The sequence below is a fragment of the Harpegnathos saltator genome, unplaced genomic scaffold (genome assembly GCF_003227715.2).
Source record: "Harpegnathos saltator strain DR-91 unplaced genomic scaffold, Hsal_v8.6 scaffold19, whole genome shotgun sequence".
Lineage (NCBI taxonomy): Eukaryota > Metazoa > Arthropoda > Insecta > Hymenoptera > Formicidae > Harpegnathos > Harpegnathos saltator.
In genome coordinates this window covers 573,021-594,972 of record NW_020229972.1, presented here as the reverse complement: position 1 = coordinate 594,972, position 21,952 = coordinate 573,021, and the positions used below count along the sequence as shown (strand labels likewise).

The following is a 21,952-nucleotide window of genomic DNA, read 5'->3' as shown; positions in this document are numbered from 1 at the left end:
GGAACGGAGATATTGCAAATGATGTTCGAATTCATATAGATCTCTAGTCACCGTCTCTACACCGTTTCAAAGAAACGAAGGACTTGTTGGATGGATACCACTGAATGACGGTAATGGCCCACTAAAATCGGATTTCAAAACAAGGGTGGAATAAATAAAATAGAAGTAGGAAAGATAAAGTAAAGAAAATGAAACTTACTACTGATTCAGGATAAGTTGACACAAGTAGAAGTGAGAATGACGCAGATCTGCGTAGGTGTTCTCGTTTCCAATATTCGTATTCCGATTGAGGCACCAAATAGTCGTTCACTTATATAAAGAGGAAGCCCGCACTTTTTCCAAAATCCGAATGCTTGAATATTTGAATACTAAATATTTGAATGAACTGGAATTCTGAAGATTTGAATCTGAGTTCTAATGCTCAAGATCTGAATATCCGAGTTCGGAATATCTGAGTTCTGAATATCTGCGTGAGAGTGCGAGTCTGAGCTTTTTCGTTTCCGTGTTCTTCTGTTCGCGGAGGCGGATTACCGCGGTTTTTATATCAATTATCGGAGGCAGAAGCCATCAGGGTGGGTAGAGAGATGGCCCTTTTAGGGAGGGGTGGAGCCCTAAGGAGAACCCAATGAAGTTAAAGATTTTGTTACTAATTTTTACTATTGGTCCTGGTTGACAGTAGTGGGAAAAAGTCTTAACCATTAGCGAAGTTAAAAGACATTGTGGGAGGAGACAGTTAGTTCTAGAAGACGTGAATATAGATAGGATAAGGGGTGGAGCGTGGATGTCTCATAGTTTTGGGTGGATAGGTTTTGGATGATTAGGCGCGACAAGTGTGATGGTGGTGGATTTTTGTGAGATAGAGAAATGTATACAAGTGGCCAGCTGGAAAAGTCAAGATGCCGTAAATCAAAGGCTGAGATCAGATTTTACGACTATCAGTGAAGTAAACTTTGTTGGTTAACTGATAGGGCACATATGGTTGTGGATTGGGAAGATGTAAGTTTTAAGTTTTAGAGCAGGAATGCTCTGAGTTGCTTTGTTTTACTGAAGGTTTGTTAGCGCGGAGTTTCAAATTTTTATAGCTAGGACGACGGACACACTTGGCGAACACTACCCAGATATAAACTTTAAACGAAGACGTGTAGATTTTTACAACAGGGCACTGTTTCCTGTTATGAAATTTTTCCTGAAACGCCTTTCATTTGGTGCAACGGCTGTTCGCCAGATGGGTCTGTTTCTTAATTTATATTTATATATGTATATATTCCTATTATAGTTATATTAGGAGAATATAAATCCGCGAGAGGAAAAGACAATTTTGTTAGTTAAATCTGCAGGGCGTAACAATTACAAATCTTGTTGTTCTGATCAACACCGTCTACCTCATCAGATCATCTATTCTGTAAACATTCCTCTAATGAAAGCAACATGTAATCATCTTCGGTGAGTTCACAATTACCACCAATAATTGATACGGACTTCATATTGCTTACCAACAGAGTAACGAAGAAATATTTAAATTGTTGAGGAGTCGGATTAATATGATGAATAGCATGACTTCTAATTTGGCCGAAAAAATTCTCAAGCAGATCTTGATTACAATAACGTGTTTTAAAATTTTGAAAACCGTAATCTACATTTAAAATTTTCCACAGCTTTTGAAAACTGTCTATCGTGAATAACCAATTTTTCAAAGTAGGTACAGATGGTAAACTTTCATGCATATATTTTGTAACATATCGCATATTCCGCAAAATATTTTTAATGTCCACCCAGAATGCATTATGCGCATTATCTTCTGTTATAGGACATCGCAGTTCATTATCATAGTTGTTACTACTATTCATAGAGTCAAACGAGTTATTAACGAAATTGACAATTTGAGCGGTAGCTAGTCCTTCCTCAGCAGGAATACTCACGATATTCTCGTTTATAGACACCTATAGCAGAACCTATAGCAGAAACTATAGAACCTATAAGCAACAAATATACCATATTTTAATTTAGAGTCTATAGGAAAAATATTATTATAATTATTTCTTAATTCTGTACACGCTACTCACTACATTTCATAACCGCATAAGTGTATTTAAAATATAATGTTATAATATATTATGCAACTAAAACATAACAAATTATTTAAATTTAGAAATTGCTTGAATATAAACAATTTGGCCAATGTTACAAAGATATATTAATTTGTTACTTAAGTTACAGTTTTTTTATTAAATATAAATTGTATTTTATAAATATTTTCACAATTACAATGCTACGAATATGTTTGTTATATATTAATTTTTTGTGGATTGTTATGGAACAGTACTTACATTTTAATCTCGTCAAAGTTTCGATGCAGCTCGCAACACTTTCACTTAAAACTTGTGTAGCGTGTTTCACATGCATTTTCTTAATTTTAATTTCTATTATATGCTTTTTCGTCAATTTTTCAGGATAGGGCGAATGGTATTCAATTTCTTGTCGATTAGCCATGCAGTCTTGATAACGTCTCACGATACTATTTGCGTTGGTCCATCATTGCTCCATTTTACCTCTATATTACTTGTTAACATATTATTTCTGAATCCTTTGATAAGGTGTGAAGAATCATATAAAGGCACAATTATCGCATTTCCAACTTCGAAAGTTTGACCTATTAACAGCGAATGATTAAAGCACATTTGTAACAGTAATGAAAACAATATTGCTCCATTTAATGCAGTTACTTACTTTGCGTCCTATTTTCGAAATTCCGTTTCATATCTGTCCGCAATAGCAATTCATTTATTGCGGCGATATTTGAAGACTCTTGATCACAGACCGTGGCAATAATATGAAAGCCAATGTATGTAACTTTTTTAATATGTTCTTTAATGTATCTAACGAGTTGCGCAGTATTGGTTTGTTTATTGCAAAAGTTATAAGAAAGAAGTATCTTCCATTCGGAATTTAACCCGCGCACATAAAAACTAAAGCATGATCTGCCACTTTACCAGTGCGGTTATTGCCCCAATCCTCAACACCACACATAACATCCTTATGGCTATCATAGGAGACCTTGGATTCTATCGATACTTCATCTCACATTAAAATACATACTTTTTCTTTGTCAGACATTTTTGAACATATGTTTTTCAAATGTCTCAAAATAAAAGTGCTGAAACCAACGAAAATGGATACGAGGGTAGTTTGATAAGTCAGTGACTTTTTTAATAAAAGATATTTTTTTCGGCAAATAAGCGTTTTATTTCTCAACGTAGTCTCCTTTTAGCTCGATACATTTAGTCCACCGTTTTTCCAATTTTTTTATTCCTTCCAAATAATAGGTTTTCTCAAGGCCCTCAAAATAGGCGTTTGTTTCAGTGATGACCTCTTCATTCGACCCAAATCTCTTACCGCCCAGCCATTTCTTTAGGTTTGGAAACAGGAAATAGTCGCAGGGAGCTAAATCTGGTGAATATGCTGCATAGGGTAGCAGTTCGTAGCCCAATTTATGGATTTTTGCCATGGTGATTACACACGTGTGCACCCGTGCATTGTCCTGATGGAACAGCACTTTTTTCTTCGCCAAATGCGGTCATTTTTGCTTCAAATCAATATCGAATCTGTCCAAAAGCTCTGAATAATATTCACCGGTGATCGTTTTACCCTTTTCAAGGTAATCGATGTGAATGATACCGCGTGCATCCCAAACAACTGTGGCCATGACCTTGTTGGCCGACAGACCCACCTTGGCCTTCTTTGGTGCACGTTCACCCGAAGAAACCCACAGTCTTGATTGTTCCTTGGTCTCTGGTGTGGTGTGATGGATCCATGTTTCGTCTATGGTAACGAAACGGCGCAAAAACTCGTTCGGATTGCGGCTGAACATCGCCAAACACTCCTTTGAAATGGTCACACGGTTGCGCTTATGGTCGAGTGTGAGCAATCGCGGCACCCATCGCGCGGATAGCTTTTTCATGTCCAAATATTCATGTAAAATGTGATGTACCCGCTCAGTTGAGATGCCTACAGCCTCAGCTACTTCACGCACTTTCATTCTCCGATCGTCCAATATCATTCCATGGATTTTATCGACGATTTCTGGCGTGACGACCTCTTTTGGGCGACCTGAACGTTCGGCGTCACTTGTGCTGGTACGACCACAACGGAACTCAGTAAACCACTTCTTAACCATTGAAATTGATGGTGCAGAGTCCCCATAGTATTTATCAAGCTTTGCCTTGGTTTCTGTGATGGTTTTTTTACGCAAAAAATAATGCTTAATCAGCACACGAAATTCACTTTTTTCCATTTTCGTTAAAATTCACGAGGTTGTCTGCTTTCAATGGCTGTCAAACACTAACTAAATGGCGCAGCTTGCCCAAACTTGTACAGTAGTCTATTAATAGATGGCAGTTGACGGGAGCAGTGCTGCATTTAAAGTTACTGCGCAGAAAATTCAAAAAGTCACTGACTTATCAAACTGCCCTCGTATCTTCAGCAATACCGACTGCAAGGTTTGGATCGATGGTAAATGTTTAAAAATATTACTCAAACACTTATACGCTTTCTTGCCCATTGTTTTATACAACGTTAAGGCTACGGCCTTATGATTGGCTTCATAACGGTGTCCTTGTGATATGTTTTAAAAATGTTAGTAAGAAATTCACGTATCGATATAAACTAAATAAATTAAATTTAATGTAAGTTCCAAAAATCATGCAAAATTCCTGTATATTCAATTGTTTGTTTATGATTCAGCAGGTAGAAATGGAGAAAAATGATATAAAAAGAAAATAAATATTTGCTTCAGATCACACAGCGTTCGCAAAGCCACAGTTGTTATTGACTTATTCGCAACGTTTTGCGGATAGATATATTCTGATTTTACTATAAGAAAGGATAGCTCAGTTCCAAGTTGCTTTTTCAAAGATATTACTATAGCAATAACAAATGTTTCCATAAAATAGTATACACATGCAGAGGGGAAAGGAAATAAAAATAAAGCTATATTAGTGAATTACTTTGGTACAAATAAATGTTTGTAACAACTCATTAACCTTTATTAGTAGAATTCTTGTAGCATGCTTCTCTCTGTTATCACATTCACCTACATGCATTCATTCACACAAAATAATTATACAATAATATATCGATAAAAACATCACCTTATGCAGCAATAGGCTGTCTGTGTACGATTCATGCATACAGGGTGTTTGAAAGCTTATCATACAGACGAAAGTTGGAGATAGATTGGGTGTAGCCGAGAAGAAAAGTCATGTACCATAATGTCAAATTGGCAATAGTTATCGAGTTATTAATTGAAACATGTGAACCAATGAGCGCGTAGAGAGCGCTAGGCGGCCGCCTTTTGTCGCTTACGATATTTTTTTTTGGTAACGCAGGGGAAATCCATCATGGATACCCCCGACCCATTGGGGATTGCAACCTTACAGCCTTATTCTTACAGCTAATGTAGACGAGCCTTTAGGCTCGGTTCCACAACTTACTGTAAACGAAGTTTAACTCGTTAACCCTAGTTTAGACGAAAAATTGCGTTCCACAGCTGCCTTAAACTATGGTTAACGTTGATTTCTCACAGTTGAAGTTAAACCCAAAACTTTGGGCGTTTAATGAATTTAAACGAAGTTTAACACTGCAGTACCATCAATTTGAGAAAAAAATTTGACTATCCCGGTTTTGGAGTTCAGTTGACAAATATTTTGAACGTTTGAACATTAAAGAGATATGGCTTTAGAATACATATTATCTTCATCTAAAGATGAAGATTTTGAAAACCTAATTTATCGACGGGCAAGAAATATAAGAATAAGACAACCATCATATTTGGAAGAATTTGATAATGTCGATTTTCATGCACGATTTAGATTATCAAAAGAATCTGTTATTGCAGTTCTAGCAGAAATCGAGCATGAAATTTCTCATAAAACAGAACAGTAAGTATATAAATTTAATTAAAAATATTGGGTTCTTTGCTTCGATAGATTATATTCTAAAACAGAGTATAAAACTATATATAAAAGTCAATTATTGTATGATAAATGCAATCAAACCAATAATATAAACTAATTGATTATTATTAACACTGGACTTCCACCTTTTAATAAATTAATACTTATATACAAATACAGCAAATATTAATGTTGGTTAGTGTTTACTTCATACGAAACAGATATATTGTTCTCTACTATATGTCATAGCATCCAACTTATTTCAATTTTCCCTCTTTTCACTATTAGCAACAACCAATCATACTCTACGTTTGAAAAGAAAGAGAAGTCTTTGATAGTTTCTTCATACAGACTACAGGTTTAAGTAAACTATAGTTAAAAACATGATGTGGAACGCGATATAAGTTTAACCATGCCGTTAAGTGTAACGTCAGTTCAGATAATCACGGTTTAAACTTGATTTTGTGGAACTGGGCCTAAAACCTCTGCAGGATGTCTACCATTCGGACCGTGGTGGGGGGAGTCAGGAGAACGGCTCCCGCATTCCCTCCCCGACTATCGCTTGCGCTCGCTCGCTCGTCGTTCGCACTCGCTCGCTCCTCGTCGCGCGCGCTCGCCTCTTGTCGCTTACAGTTGCCCATCACCGCACACGCTCGTCTATCGACGCTCGTTGACTCCGCCTATACCAAATGTCTACGTGTTTACCGCGGCCGCCCAGCGATCTCTACGCGCTCATTGGCTCACATGTTTTAATTAATATCTCGGTAACTATTGCCAATTTGACATTATGGTACATGACTTTTCTTCTCGGGTACACCCAATCTATCTCCAACTTTCGTCTGTATGATAAGCTTTCAAACACCCTGTATAATAGAAATATCCTATCAAAAAATTGCGCTATCAAAAAATGAGATTAGAAGAAATGTTTCGTACTTTATATATTGTCTTTCTATTCTTTCCATTTAACAGTTCTCCAAGACTTGTATATATATGAAGATATAAAGCAACCTTCCGTGATATTAAATATTGCTATTAGGATCCATTATGAAAATTGTTTAATATGTTATTGAAAAATATTTTGCTTTGCACACATTTCAACTACATTTCACACTATCATACTTGTCATATAAACATCACACAAAAAAATGTTTCACACGGAAGTTTTCTTTTATTGAATTATCAAATAAAAATTTATATATAACTTTTCATTAAAAAATATAAAGAGTAAAGCCTCATCCCACTTACACAACCATTGTTTAAAAATCAACTTGCACTCCAGTTTCGATTATGTTTCAAAATACTACTCGACAGGTACAGTTGAAGTAATCATTTAGCATAAACAAGGCAAAATTGTCTTTATCATGACTGGTAAATTCAATACTACTGTACGAGTATGATTTTGTACTCGTAGCCTTAAAGAACCTTAAGCTATATAGAATTCTATTACATGGTTAATTATGTTAAGTAAATATTGCAATGACTAAACTAAGTAAAGAAAGCCCTATCAGTTTGACACTTTTATTAATAAATAATGAATGGAATGACTAACAAAACTAACGTTCATATATAGAATTTTAGTTTGTCAATGATCAAAAAATGTAATAGAACATAAAATTATCTATAAATATTAATGTTAATTTTTATGAGATATTAGGTAATATCAGTTGTACCAGTAATTGAAGTGAAAAATAAATTATGCTCCAATTACTGAATAATATTGACTCATAAATGAAATAGATTAAATAATAGTGCAAATTTTGATACAAAGAAATATCTCTTAACAACATTTCAAAGGCCTTTTTACAGAAATATTAAATATAAGTATATTATTAAAATTTCAATCATTGGGATAATGTTTAATTAGTGGGATATTTATCTTTGTTAAGTGGGTGAAGCACTATATATATATATATATATAATTTATATAATTATATAATTTATTCTCAAATTCAAATGTGTATATGTGTTCGTTCACAGAACAGAACCACAATCTCGTGTTATTAAATAATATAAATATACTTTTTTACATATAACGGCGTAAAATCTAAAAGTACATAATATTTACAATATATATTTATATCACAATACTTCAAAACTCACACTACAGCGCGGCATGATTGCTAATAATATTAACATATTTGTCATGATTCAGATATTTTTCATACATTTTTAATTCTTGTTTTAAGTGAAATAAAAATATACAATACAAAATATAGTAGAATACACCTAGAGGCGCATGCAACGATTCATAATTTAGATTAATTTACACTTAATCGCAAAGAGGATCAGAATCTTATAATATCGAGTCGTGCTACGGTCATGTAATCGTGAAAATTGTGAAATCAGTCTTCGAATTAGCGATTCCAGAAACCACCAGATTACTATCAGCTGCAGATGTACAGAATAGTAATCGTTCGTTCAACCGTCAAATATGCAGTTTAATTTACTCACTCTGGATAGCACGAAATAGCACCGAAGCTTACAATTAACTATCAACAAGTTACTTGACTTCAAGTTACCTAATCTTTCTAACATCGAATTCGTAGAGTTCTTACGAAATACGGAAGTCATTTTCGAATCCATTGTGGTAGAAAAGTGAAAATTTCACGACGATCGGTATTTCGAGAATATGGATTTAATAATTCTTAGAAAGAGCGATTTTCCTCCATTTGTGATTTGTCTCATTTTTCACATGTCCAAATTCGAACCTAATCCTAAGTTCACCTATCTTCGATATTGGTAGAATATCTGGTATCCATTCTATCAAAAATGGTGTAGGATCAACTTGATTCGGAGAAGTATTTCCTGAAAGTAAAAGAAGAAAACATATTTAAAAAATTATATAAATATGGGTATATGCGTATATGTGTGTATGTATGTGTATAAATTAAAATGTGAAATATATATGTGTGTGATTATTTTATCCTTTTTTAAAATAAAACATTGTTTTTCAAATAAATGCGTATACGCGATATTTTCTTGATATATGAAAGATAACATAAATTGATATAATACAGAACATATATACGGAGATAAGTATATATATACTTACCCACTTTCAAGTACGTTTTCAACTCCAACGGTTTAATCAACGCGTTATTATTCGTCTTCTTATAGCGATCTATCTCCGTCTCTTCGCGTTTGTATAATTCGTACGTGCCGTCTGCATTCTGCACGAAGCTTCTAGTGATCTCCAAAGGTATATATGATGTTTCGAAAATGCTCTTTACGTGTAGGATATTAGTGATTTGCCACGTATACTTGGTGAACGTACCCAAAGGGACCCCGTCTTTCCTTACGAACGCTGTCGTCGAGTTCGGTAGACGTTTCTTTTTGCCGCCGCATGATATCCGTTCTCGCAGGCAATCGAAAAATATTTGCGGCACGTGAAATACCAGAGGATCCGGCTTGCCATCAAACTGGAAATGCATCGTCTGATTAATTCGCTCGGTAATGGATGCGAGCCATTTGATAAACGGCAGATTCGTGTTGGCCTCGTCGAGATCATCGTGACACGCGTTTTGGTATTTTTTGATAATTTGTGACTTCGTCTTCGTTTTCCTAGGCTCGATCGAGTTCAGACTCAGATTGTTAACAGACGTCGACTTCTCATCCCTCTTCCGTTTGCTCGAGACCACCGGTTGTGTTGTCGCGCTGATCTCGTTTTTATCGATTATTTTGATGCCATTGTTCAGAACAGTACTATTGTCGACGACCTTTGTGTTCATACTCAACATAGCATTCGTGTCCAGTACTTTCAATGTGCTTGCATCTAGTATTTTTATATTATTATCGTTTAATATATATTGACTATTGTTGAGAATATTATACTTAGTATCGATTGTCGCTTGGTCGTCCAATATTTTTATGGTATTTCCATCTAGTTGAACGCTATTTTGATCGATCACTTCCAAATTATGAACCTATATGACATACAGGAATTGTAATTATTATCAATACTTACATCTGTAACTTCGAAAGGAACAAATACTGACATCCTATTTAACTCAATGATGTACAAATATTCAGTGCTGCTCACCTGCGATATAATATTGTTATCATCCAGTAAATTGTGATCGCATTCTACTTCTATGTTTTCGACGATACCGTGTGATAAAATCGAGGAGTCTAAATTCATAGAGTCTAGGTCAAGCCTATTACCATCTAAGCTCTGCACAGTTAAAGTATCGTCGCGAAAAATCAAGAGATGCGTATCAGTATCATCCGTAGTTAAACTATCTAGATCTGAAATATCGTGTTGATTATTGCTAAGGGGATGAATTCGATAAATATCGTACAATAAATATGGACGTACAAAGTGTACTGATATAATTGGAAATTAACACATCATGTTATCAGTATAATGTGAAAATTATTCTGTTCTTTATTAAACAATCGGAATAAGAAAAATAGACTATCCTCTTGCATGATACACATGTTGTTTAACAGTTTTATAATAATTAAAGATTGAGAAAATTGTAGAATTTAGAAATAGATTGTAATGTACAATTTAAATAATAATTAAATATTTGAGAATGAGAAAATAAAAATTATATAAAAACAAGAATTTAGACAAAAGGATTTAAAGAGGGAATGATTTGTAATTCAGAAATTAAATTCACTATTTATAGTTTAGACAAATTAAAAAATTTGGACTTTAGACAATATAAATATCAATATATATATATATATATATATCTGATATATATATATATATATATATATCATAAATTCTAGATTTCAGATTTTAGAATTTAGATTTTAAGTTTCAAATTTAAAGGAGGGGATTAGAAATCTTACCAATTCCAATGATTTTATCTTTGTCGTTATGTGCCATGGTCATCACAGGTTTCGGTATAGTGGACTGTGTTTGATCTAGATTAATATAATAACTAAACTCTTCCGATAACTTTGTATCACTAGCGAAAGCACAAACACATGCGTAGAAGTGTACGCAACGCTTCGGCTGCAACGATGAAGTGCTGTCTACTTTGTCCTCAACCACAGTACCCTTCACTGTACTTTTGAATGTAGTACAACTGCAGAAGTAACGATGCTCAATTCTGTCCTTCATTTTAGTGACAAAAAAAGAGAAGTGAAGATAGCCCAATGGATGCTTAGGGGAAGCTTTACATTTCACTGCCATTATGTTTTTGGAAACTCTTTGCACCATGGGACCAGAAGTTTCTGTCGCTAACAGCCATATCTCTTGCTTAGTCTCATTATTCATATTGAATGATGACAAGATGGAATTCTTTAAAGTTAATGGCTGTGCTTCAGAATAACACCTTAATGCTGCTTGAATATGCTGACATGTCGATATTGACATATCTGAATAATTTTTCTCCTGGAAAAATCATATAGTTACAGAACTGTCATATAAGTAACTTTTATGTAACTTTACAAGATACTTACATGGCATTTGAGTACACTAGTGTCAAAACTTCTCTCACAACTGTCAACAAAGCATAATGCAGTTGTTTGTGACATAAATGTTGTAATATCATTTGAAATAGTAGCATTTATCAGTGGTAATTGTACAAATCCACGATAGTCAGGACCCTTATCTCTTACTCGTACAGAAAACACTTGTACTGTAGAACCTGTGATCAGCTTACATGCCTCTGTAGACAATTTGCGTTTCTCACCCGGCTTATTGAACACAGTGGCGCATAATTTGTTCTTGCAGCAGAGTCCACGTGAGCCATTGTATGTACCACATTTCGGACACTTTCGAACTCCACGCAGAGTAGCCTTTCCCAGATCCGACAAGAGCTTCCTCAGACGTTCTTCATTGGACATAGCTGCTACGAATTATATAGATATATACATATATTTATAAATATTTGTTACAGACATATATTTATTATATACACATAATATTTTTAGACATTTATTATAAACATTTGAAAATCTATATAATCCATCAGGTAAAATCGCGATCTGATTCATTTTAATCGATCATCAATTAATGACATTATACGTCTGTATAAAGATATAACAGTTATGATAATGATTGTTTATCATAGAAATCGTTGCATTGAGTTATAATGTGAGAATTATAAATTTTCATTCGTGTCGACATTTTCACTGAGAGTGCACTCGGAATTAAACTTGGCGTAATCTAATACCATTATTATCGAAGCGTAATATACAAAACGTATTCTGATTACGATGTGTGTTAAATATTACCGGCGATGTTACCTTCTAATGTCCCAGCGACAATACGATAATTACAGTCGTCAAAAAAATACGTGCCTCTTGTGACAATCTATTAAGGAGCAGTCTGCCTCCGATAGTAAATAAATAAAGCCCAATGTGACGTCAAATGCTGCAAGTAGAGGGCGCTAGTTATGTCTTCGACGAGGCAATATCAGAAAGAAACCTGAGAGCGGCCACCGGGCGAAAGCATATGTCTGTCCTGATACGCCCCCTGAGAAAATAGACGTCAACTAACTCGATGTCTCGTTCGATCGTCGGTAACGATACAAGGTTTGTGTCTGATTTGAGTCTGGTTAATGTCCGAGCTACTAAAACAGATTATAGTGAAAATGATATATACAGGGTGTTTGATAGCTGATCATGCAGACGAAAGTTGGAGATAGATTGGGTGTAGTCGAGAAGAAAAGTCATGTACCATAATGTCAAATTGGCAATAGTTATTAATTAAAACATGTGAGCCAACGAGCGCGTAGAGAGCGGAGGGTGGCCGCAGTAAGCACGTAGACATTTGATACAGGCGGAGTCAGAGACTGTCGGTAGGCAAACGCGCGCGGCGAGGGGCAACGTAAGCGACAAAAGGTGATCGCGCGCGACGAGGAGCGAGCGAGCTTTTTCTTTATAGGTTTTTCCTTATAGCTCGCTCGCTCCTCGTCGTTCGCGCTCGCTCGCTCTTCGTCGCGCTCGCTCGCCTCTTGTCGCTTGTGCTCGCTCGCTCCTCGTCGAGCGCGTTCGCCTCTTGTTGTTTACGTTGCCCCTCGCCGCGCGCGCTCGCCTATCGCCACTCGCTGACTCCGCCTGTATCAAATGTCTATGTGCTTACTGCGGTCGCCCTCCGCTCTCTACGCGCTCGTTGGCTCACATGTTTTAATTAATAACTCGATAACTATTGCCAATTTGACATTATGGTACATGACTTTTCTTCTCGGCTACACCCAATCTATCTCCAATTTTCGTCTGCATGATCAGCTATCAAACACCCTGTATATAGAATCATATATAAAAGTATTTTAATGTCATATACAATTAATATCATATATATAACCAGAATTTATTATATTAATTATATACCAGATATCGAATTTGTTCAGATATAAAGAATTATTTTTTTCCAGGATTGGATCAACATAAAGATATATTGGGTAATATTGCGGTAACTAAATATTTTTCTAAAGAGAATTAATTATTTGTAAATATTAAAAGTATTAGAAATAAATGTTGTACTAAAAATAACACGTTATAGAATATTTGATAGTAAATTATATAAAGATATGTGAGGTAATATATATTACAGTAACTAAATATTATTCTAAAGAAAAACAGTGCTTTTTTGTGAACATTAAAAATGTTAGAAATAAATGTTGTATTAAAAATAACATATTATAGAATATTTGATAATAAATTATGTATCTCTATATATCCCTATATGTCAAAAATAAAGCGTCACTATTCTATTTTTGTCATCTTGCATTGTACTGTAAGAGTTCGCAGAAGGCGAACCGCCTTGGAGCACGGTACGAAGGCGTGATCCGGGAGCGCAAGGCGGGAAGGAAAAGCAGGGGATAAAAAGGAGAAATTTTGCGGTCTATAAAGAGACAGTAGCCGGTAAAAAGAGTCGACAGTCGATTAAGAGCGAATAGTCGGTATAATTATAATAAGAGAGTTATTGTATGTAAATGTCAGTCTGTGTTGTTATTAAATACATTTTTATTAAACTTTAGTACTGACTTTATTAAAGAATCGGAACCTTACAAAAGGAAGTTATCCTATAGATATATTTAGATTTATCAGAAGTGAAACGGAGGGAATCTTATAGTACTTTCTCACTTATTGCATTATATAAATAATCCCATGTGGGATAATCATAGTCCTATCATTGCATGACTCTATTGCAGTCTTAAGATTGTTGCATAATAACCAATGATCTGTAACTCGCCGGCAGTAGGCAACGAAATGATTAGGGGTATAACCAATGATACCTGCTAATCTAAAAATTGAAAGACTAATTAATATTACGTTTTCTCTAATTAATTACATGCTGTGCATACAGTACCTATATTTTCTTTCCAAGTGTAGAACAATCGGCGACATAATAGAGAACTGAAGGAAAGTCTTCATAAACATTCAATAATCATTACATTTTTAGGTATATTATTAAGCATTCTATTGCATTTATTGCCAGAATATTTTTAGCATTCTTACAATTTAATATTATGTATTACAGAAAATTTGACACATCAAAGAAACGTTCAAAACATGATGAAGAATCCAACATTTTGGGCAAGATCCGATTTTAATTCCTCCTTAAAAAGGAAAGAAGAAATATTACAAAACATTTGGGCCAAAATTGATGAAAGCAAAGATTTAGATTTACTATTAATTTTGTACGAACTATCAAAATTAATAGGAAAAGAGGAAATAAACGCATAACATACCATGTTCTTACTTTCTATTGTCTTTGTGATCCTTGACTTCTTGTGATTCTTGCATCTTCCATTTATATGATTTTTATTTTTCATTTTACTGTAGTTGTCTTCTTTAAGGACCGATCCTCAATTTTTGGGAAAAAGTTCATCATTCTTGACCGTAAATCACAATAACTTTATTTGCAGAGGCAAACATAGGCAAAACACCCTGTTTCCTAAAAGATAAGAATATATCAGTCAGTATGCTACATGATAAAGTGATAAAAAAATTTCGAGTACAGCTGTCAAAAGTATTGATGATATGACAGTAAACATCAATGTTACGAACCTATTCTTAGTTTGATGCATTAATTTGTCATCACACTGCTAGTAACACATCTTACTCTGATATTTGACGTTAGAATGTGATTTAACTTTTGCTTACTGGGACACATTCAAGGACACAGTAACCTCAGACTTTGGTAATCTTAATTTATAGGAAAGTGGCCTCCAACTATTAATATTCTGCAAGAACTTGGATAGCTGGGAAGCTGAAACAAAAAATTAATCGAAAGAAAGAATCGGTTCAACATCTATCATTGCTGACTATACATAGATACTTAATCTTTTATTTTATGTGAATATTAATTACTTATCTGATATGTATTTCTTTATTGCAATAGTGGAAAATTTATGCCAATGCGAAGAACCAAGTCACAACCATGACCGATAATTTACTGAAGCATGCCAAAACACTGAAAAACTCAAATTATTTATTTACATTTAATAATTATTTATCTAGTTACACATATACATATATATGCATGTATACACACACACATATATATATAATATATATATATATTTATTTATTTATTATGTTTTTTACCTTATTGACTTTATGTTCCCACTCATCTCATTTATTTTGTTATACGCACTTTATGTTTTCACTTATGTCATTTTTATTTAATATTATAAAGTATTTTACATTTATAACTTGACAATACATGATATTTGACACACGTGCGTACATCTGTCAAAAAGTTTGCGCAAACTAACAGCTTACCACTTAAACAATATTACTAACCTTTAGGAATTAAAACTATGTCGTCTAGAAGTTGATATCAACCTTGTCTCCGCCATTTTTCGGGAAACTGTCGCGTTACCGAAGGCGACGATATTTCTTCTGATAGCCTCAGGAAGCGGCGACACACGATGACTTCGAGACGATGTTGGAGTAATAGGGATAATAGAGTTTATGAACGGTGAAGTGGCAATCTGCTGCGATATCTGTAAATTGAAATTATATTATAGTTGCATCTTTCTAACTACAGTTATGTATCATATATGTTTAAGTAAATGAATTAAAAGTTACATTGTATTAATGTCTCAATTTCCCACAGTAAATACAATACACATGTCATATTCATAGTGGCATAGCAAATTGTAGCATCGATACATTGTAACTCTTAGTAATTGCTGGGATGAGACAGGAAAATTAGAGAAATCTGGATAAAAATATTTACCTGTGTCTCTTCGTTCTTCGGTAATGGATTCGTCGTGACATCTGTGATGACCTAACCATGTAAAATGTCCAGAGGACACCGTAAATTCGACACAGAGTATCAGTCTATGCCCAGAAGTCGAAATTATTTGCCCATTTTAACCGATTTTTGGGAGCTACGCCTATTTCTCTTGTCTCTCTGTTCGTCCAAAAGTCCCTACAAATGACGGTCACGCCGCCCAGGTATAAGCTGTCATGTATCATTTGCAAGAATCTTCGGAAAGAAAAGAGAAGAGAAGTAGGCGTAGCCTTAAAAAATCGGCTAAATCGGGCAAGTAATGCGGGAAGCACACACTTTTGCATAATGCATAACGCATAAGGAAATGGACCAATCAGAGTCTTTCAAGCGTGGCATAAGAATATTTCTGTTTTAATAAATAAACATCAGAAACATATGGAACCATTTAACATAAAAAAAAGCTAAACGTGAACAAATATTTACAATAAATTAAATATGTAAAAAATATATAGTATAAAATTATTTATAAATACAATACTAGAATCTAAAATATAATAGTATATATATTTTTACATAATTTAGCACTATATATTTCAGATATACAATCATTGCGAAACGTGTATTAATATCACAGGTCTACGAGGTTTTGTTGTTGGGCTGCTGGGGGTCGTTTCCCAAGTAATTTTCTACGTAGAATCCGAATCCGATGTCAGAATTGGCCCATCACGTCAGGATTTTGAGATATTTGAAGTTATATACTCGAAAAATGGCTTTTTGGGCTACTTTTGAGGTTATGTATAGGACGTACAAAATTTTTTAGCTCTTTTCTTTTAATTACATCATTTAGTACTACTCTTTCCCTTCAAAATGAGCTGTCGAATTGTCATCTACGATTTTTCCTTGCAAAGTGACGGCCATTTTAAGATAACATGATGAATTCCAAACCCTGCGCCGTTATAGCCCAACAACCTCATGAGCATTCACATTAAACCTGTAAACTTTGAACTATAAACCCGAACATCTGGACTGAAAACTGTATATATGGGTTTTTGGGGTCGCTGATTACGAATCTGATCTCAGATCGACCCTAAATAATAATAATAATAATAATAATAATAGGTTTGGGGGGTAATGTGGGGATATCAGGCAGGTATAAAATATATCGGGCCACTGCAGATCCTCTCCACTGGCAAAAACTGAGAATTTTGATCTTACATATGTATCTCGGAGGCCTTAAAAGCTCGTATAAACTTTGTCCGATCCAAAAATATTCAACATTTTACAGGTTTTATACATTTGACAAATTTGCGCCTCTGCCATTTTGAATTGAGGGCTTAATTTAAAAAACGGGCTCGATACGATTATAGAGCAATTCATCGCGAGTAAATTAAAAAAAAAAGCATGGACATCGGTGAAGAATTACGCCGTCTAGCGATTTTTGTCCATAAAAAGACCCATTTGTCCCACTGTGCGACGCTCCGTGCACGACTTCTCCGGTTCGAACAGGCGGGACGCCAGGACCCTCAGCCGCCGTCATCGGCGGAGGACGCGATGCGCCCGCCACTTCCGGGGAATGACGTTGCGGGGGAAGCTAGAGGAGCCAGAGTTCGCCGAACGAACCATTCTCGAGTCGGGGAGGTTAGCTTCCGACACCTTGAAAGTGCCGACGGTGCGAGTATCGTCGCCGTACCGTGCCGCCGCCGCCGTTATCGCTGCCGCCGGAGGAGATACCTCCTCTTTTCGTATCGCCAGCGTTTCCGAGGCCATCGACTCGAGGGCCGAAAATACGCCCGAGTCATCCCGTGATATCGGACAGCGACGTATACAACGTCATGCGTCGCTGGAATATAAGCTTTTCAGGAGCGCGGGGGACCGACGTTGAGACGTTCCTCCTGAGAATTTCGGAGGGGCGTGACGTAGTACCGATTGCCGATGAGGATCTATTCAAGTGCTTGCCGTTTTTCCTCACCGGCATTGCCTTGCAATGGTACCGAATCAAGTGGTCTCGCTGGGTTTCGTGGCGCGATTTCGAGGTAGCAATGCACGCAAGATTTGGGGAGCCCGATTTCCAGTTCGCGTTGCGCGATGAGATTATGAGGCGCACGCAGGGGGAACAGGAGCCCGTCGCCGATTATCTCACGTGCATTCTCGGGCTGTTCGGTCAGCTCGACCCCCCCTGGAGTGAAGTCGAGCAGATGAATTACCCGCACCAAAATATGCTCCCGAGATTGCAGATTGCCGTATATCGCGACGATTTCGAGAGTTTCGATGCGTTGGAGAGGCTCGCCACGCGCGTCGAGCGAAGCTACGCGGCCGCGAGCTAGTATCGTGCATCGCCGCCTCCCGAGAGACCCGTGTGTCCGGATCTTGCCTACCGGCCGCCGCCGCGCTCGTCTCGACCGTCTCCGACGATGACGGCCGAGCAATTACCGAATTCCCGAGTCACGGAGCACGAGGCAGTTCGTGAGCAAGAGCGTCCGCGCGCCGCGGAGGCGACGCGTCGACTGGCCCCGGTGAGAGAGGATCGCGGGGCGACCCCTCGAGCCGGGGGCGCGGGGGCGGAGGCACGAAGAAGTACTCGGCAGGAAACTGCCGGGGAATCTGCCTCTGGACCGGCCACGCGTAGCGGTTCCGACAAATGTTGGAATTGCGACGCGGCCGGTCATTTGGCGCGCGAATGTCGCGAGCCTCCGCGCATCCACTGTTATCGCTGCGGTAGAGCGCAGCAGACAGTGCGGACGTGTCCCTCGTGCGCGGGAAACGGGTGAAGGAGACGATAGAAAAGGTCCCTACGTCTCCTCCCGATTCTGAGACCCGCGATAATATACAGAAGGTGGCGAGCTCGTATGGAGCGCTCCAGGGGAGCGGGCGAGCATCCCTGCGTTTTTTAGAGATTATGGTTGGTGAATACCCCCTGCTCGGATTGGTCGATACCGGTTCGGATAGAACCCTTTTTGGTGCTGAGGGTATCGACGCAGTCCGTGAGCAGGGGATATCGTTTTCGCGTATCGTGCCTTCCCGAATCCGTCTGGCGGACGGAACGCAGACTACGCTCGGCGGGTCAGCGGACGTGGAGCTCGAGTTGCACGGACGCAAAGAGACGCTCGCTATTGGCTTTTTACCGAATCTCGCAATGCCGGCCATCCTGGAGATGGACTTTCTCGTGAGATTTCGCTTGGTTGTCGATTTCGCCCAGGGCGAATGGAGTTTCGCGGATGACGTCATGAGCCGCCACCCTTTCTGTAACGAGCGCGGACAACAGAGCTTTTGTTGCGGGGTCTCGGAACTGTCGCGAGAGCAGGAAAACAAGCTCACCAAATTTATCGCAGATACCGTACCGATCGCTGCCGAAAATCCCGGCGTCACGTCACTAACCGAGCATAAGATCGACGTCGGGACGCATTTACCGATTCGGCAGCGATGTTATTTAGTGTCGCCCAAAGTGCAAGAGGCGATTCGTGGGGAAGTGGACATTATGCTCAGGGCCGGAATTATCGAGCCCTCCGGTAGCGAGTGATCAAATCCGGTAGTAATGGTAAAGAAACCGAGTGGCAAGTATCGCTTTTGTATCGATTTCCGGAAAGTAAACAACATCGCGAAGAAGGACGCGTACCCGTTACCGAATATGACGGGAATTCTCGATAAGTTACGGTTTGCGCGCTACATCTCGATTATTGACTTGAGCCAGGCTTATTTCCAGATACCGCTGGCAAAAGAGAGTCGAGAAATTACCGCTTTTTCCGTACCGGGCAAAGGCCACTACCACTTTACGCGAATGCCGTACGGATTATCGGGGGCTCCGGCCACATTTCAACGGTTACTTGACAAGTTAATCGAGCCGGAAATGGAACCCCATGCATTCGCGTATTTAGACGATATCGTGGTAGTCACCGAGACATTCGAAGAACATCTCGAATGGTTATCGCGCGTTCTCGCGAAAATTAGATCGGCCGGACTTACCGTGAATTTAGAGAAATGCGAGTTTTGCCGCTCGGAAGTTAAGTATCTCGGATTTTTTGTGTATCGCTACGGTTTGAAAGTAGACGACGAGAAAGTTTAGCCGCTTCCCGAATACCCGGCGCCGACCAATGTAAAGCAATTATACCGCTTTTTAGGGATGGCGTCGTGGTACCGTCGATTCTTACCGCAATTCGCGACAATTAGTGAGCCACTCACACGGTTGCTTCGCAAGGGCAAGCGATGGGAGTGGAATACCGATCAAATTTCCGCTTTCGAGAAGATAAAATCCGATTTGACCACTGCTCCGATTCTTTCGTGCCCAAATTTCGAAGTGCCGTTTATCGACCCCGTGGGCGTGGGAGCTGTGTTGACGCAGACGATTGACGAGGTCGAACGCGTCATCGCATACGCGAGCCGCGTGCTCACGGACGCGGAAAGAAAATACAGCACCACGGATCTCGAATGTTTAACGGTCGTTTGGGCAATAAAGAAATTCCGGCCGTATTTAGAAGGCTACCGATTTACTGTGATCACAATAGTTTAAGGTGGCTACACAACTTGAGCAATCCCACGGTCGGCTTGCACGATGGGCTTTAGAGCTCTTGGAGTATGATTACGAGATTGTGCATCGAAAAGGAGCACTCCACCATGTTCCCGACGCGCTGTCGCGTATGTTTGAGGGGGATTCCGAGACCCCCACGGCGACCGCGGCAATGAGCAAAGGACACGATCTCGAACGCAATATCGAGTCGGAGGAACCCGAAACCTCCGACAAATGGTACTGTAAACGTTATCGCGAGGTCTCGAAGGAGCCGAAGCGGTTTCCGACGTGGCGGATTATCGATCATCGATTGTATTTTTTGCTACCGACTAAGATCGTTTCGGACTTAGTGGAGGATTTTGATCGCTGGAAATTGGTGTTACCGGGTGAATCGCGAGGCGAAGCACTCGAGGAATCCCACGATCATCCTCAAGCGGGCCATTTAGGTGTCGAGAAGACGTATCATCGTCTTGCCGTCGCCTATTATTGGCCCAACATGTTCCGAGATACCGCAAATTACGTGAGAAGATGCGAGGTCTGTCAGTGGACCAAGGTGGACCAGCAAGCCCCTGACAGCCTGATGGGGTGAAGGGTCGTTGAGAAGCCCTGGACAGTGGTTGCTGCCGATATTATGGGCCCATTGCCGCGCAGCCGGGCCGATTACTCCTATCTTTTGGTGATTCAAGATTTATTCTCGAAATGAATGGAATGCCGGTCCTTGCGTAGCGGGAACGGAAGGCTCATACGGGCAGCTCTCGACGACCTCGTAATATCGCGCTGGGGAACGCCGAAGTTCTTGCTGACAGATAATGGTACCGAGTTCGTCAACAAAGAGATAGAGCAATTCACGAAGGAAAATAACATCCGTCACTGTACCGTACCGCTGTATCACCCGCAGGCCAATTCGATCGAGCGGATGAATCGGATTCTAAAAACAATGATCGTGGCCTTCCTCGGAAACGACCATCGCGAGTGGGATGCGCACCTTAACAATTTCCGGTTCGCGTACAATTCCGCGCATCACTCGTCTATCGGAACTTCTCCCGCGTTCCTCAATCTCGGGCGCGAGTTAGAGCTGTTGCGCGCTATGAGGAGCCGGGGGGACGAGAAGTTTGAAATAGAACAGCGAGATCCGGTGGAGTGGGCGACCCAGATGCAGCGGATATCGGAGCTGCATTCCTGGGTCGCAGAAAATTTAGAGGCCGCGTATCAGCGGCAATCGGCGCGGTATAATTTAAGGAGGCGTCCCGTTACCTATAAGCGGGGCGACTTGGTGTGGAAGCAGCAACATATACTCTCGTCCGCGGCTCATCACACCGCTGCGAAGTTAGCACCGAAATTCGACGGCCCTTT

At 38.7% G+C, this 21,952-nt stretch overlaps 1 protein-coding gene and 2 long non-coding RNA genes across 8 annotated transcripts; 1 reads left to right on the top strand and 2 right to left on the bottom strand.

Moving 5' to 3' along the window:
- Window positions 1-7,881: 7,881 nt before the first annotated feature.
- On the bottom strand, window positions 7,882-12,278 carry LOC105180975 (uncharacterized protein C2orf42 homolog). 6 transcript variants are annotated; one of them, XM_011137389.3, is made up of 6 exons: window positions 12,210-12,278; window positions 11,367-11,755; window positions 10,752-11,298; window positions 9,991-10,196; window positions 9,004-9,874; window positions 7,882-8,756 (listed from the first exon to the last, which is right to left on the bottom strand). In XM_011137389.3, the coding sequence occupies exons 2-6, from the start codon at window positions 11,751-11,753 to the stop codon at window positions 8,587-8,589; spliced, it is 2,181 nt and encodes a 726-aa protein (XP_011135691.1). In that variant the 5' UTR covers window positions 11,754-11,755; window positions 12,210-12,278; the 3' UTR covers window positions 7,882-8,586. The 6 variants fall into 6 exon arrangements, with proteins under 6 accessions (XP_011135691.1, XP_011135692.1, XP_011135687.1 ...); XM_011137390.3 differs by having other exon boundaries at window positions 12,144-12,273; XM_011137385.3 differs by having other exon boundaries at window positions 11,367-11,758; window positions 12,156-12,273.
- Window positions 12,279-13,060: 782 nt separating this feature from the next.
- Window positions 13,061-13,847, top strand: LOC112588326 (uncharacterized). The gene is made up of 3 exons (XR_003112758.1): window positions 13,061-13,078; window positions 13,286-13,312; window positions 13,653-13,847. It is a non-coding gene; the product is annotated as an uncharacterized LOC112588326 (long non-coding RNA).
- A 579-nt stretch (window positions 13,848-14,426) lies between these two features.
- Window positions 14,427-15,221, bottom strand: LOC105180977 (uncharacterized). Its single transcript, XR_849587.3, has 3 exons — window positions 14,925-15,221; window positions 14,606-14,811; window positions 14,427-14,473 (listed from the first exon to the last, which is right to left on the bottom strand). It is a non-coding gene; the product is annotated as an uncharacterized LOC105180977 (long non-coding RNA).
- Window positions 15,222-21,952: the final 6,731 nt, after the last annotated feature.

What these genes read in the sequence shown, in the direction of transcription:
- LOC105180975 (XM_011137389.3), bottom strand. Translation starts at nt 11,753, where the DNA reads ATGTCCAATGAAGAACGTCTGAGGAAGCTCTTGTCGGATCTGGGAAAG. An exon ending in AGATAAAATCATTGGAATTG is followed by an intron (nt 10,197 to 10,751) that starts GTAAGATTTCTA and finishes ACGATATTTCAG; the next exon opens with ATCTAGATAGTTTAACTACG. An exon ending in ATAACAATATTATATCGCAG is followed by an intron (nt 9,875 to 9,990) that starts GTGAGCAGCACT and finishes TATGTCATATAG; the next exon opens with GTTCATAATTTGGAAGTGAT.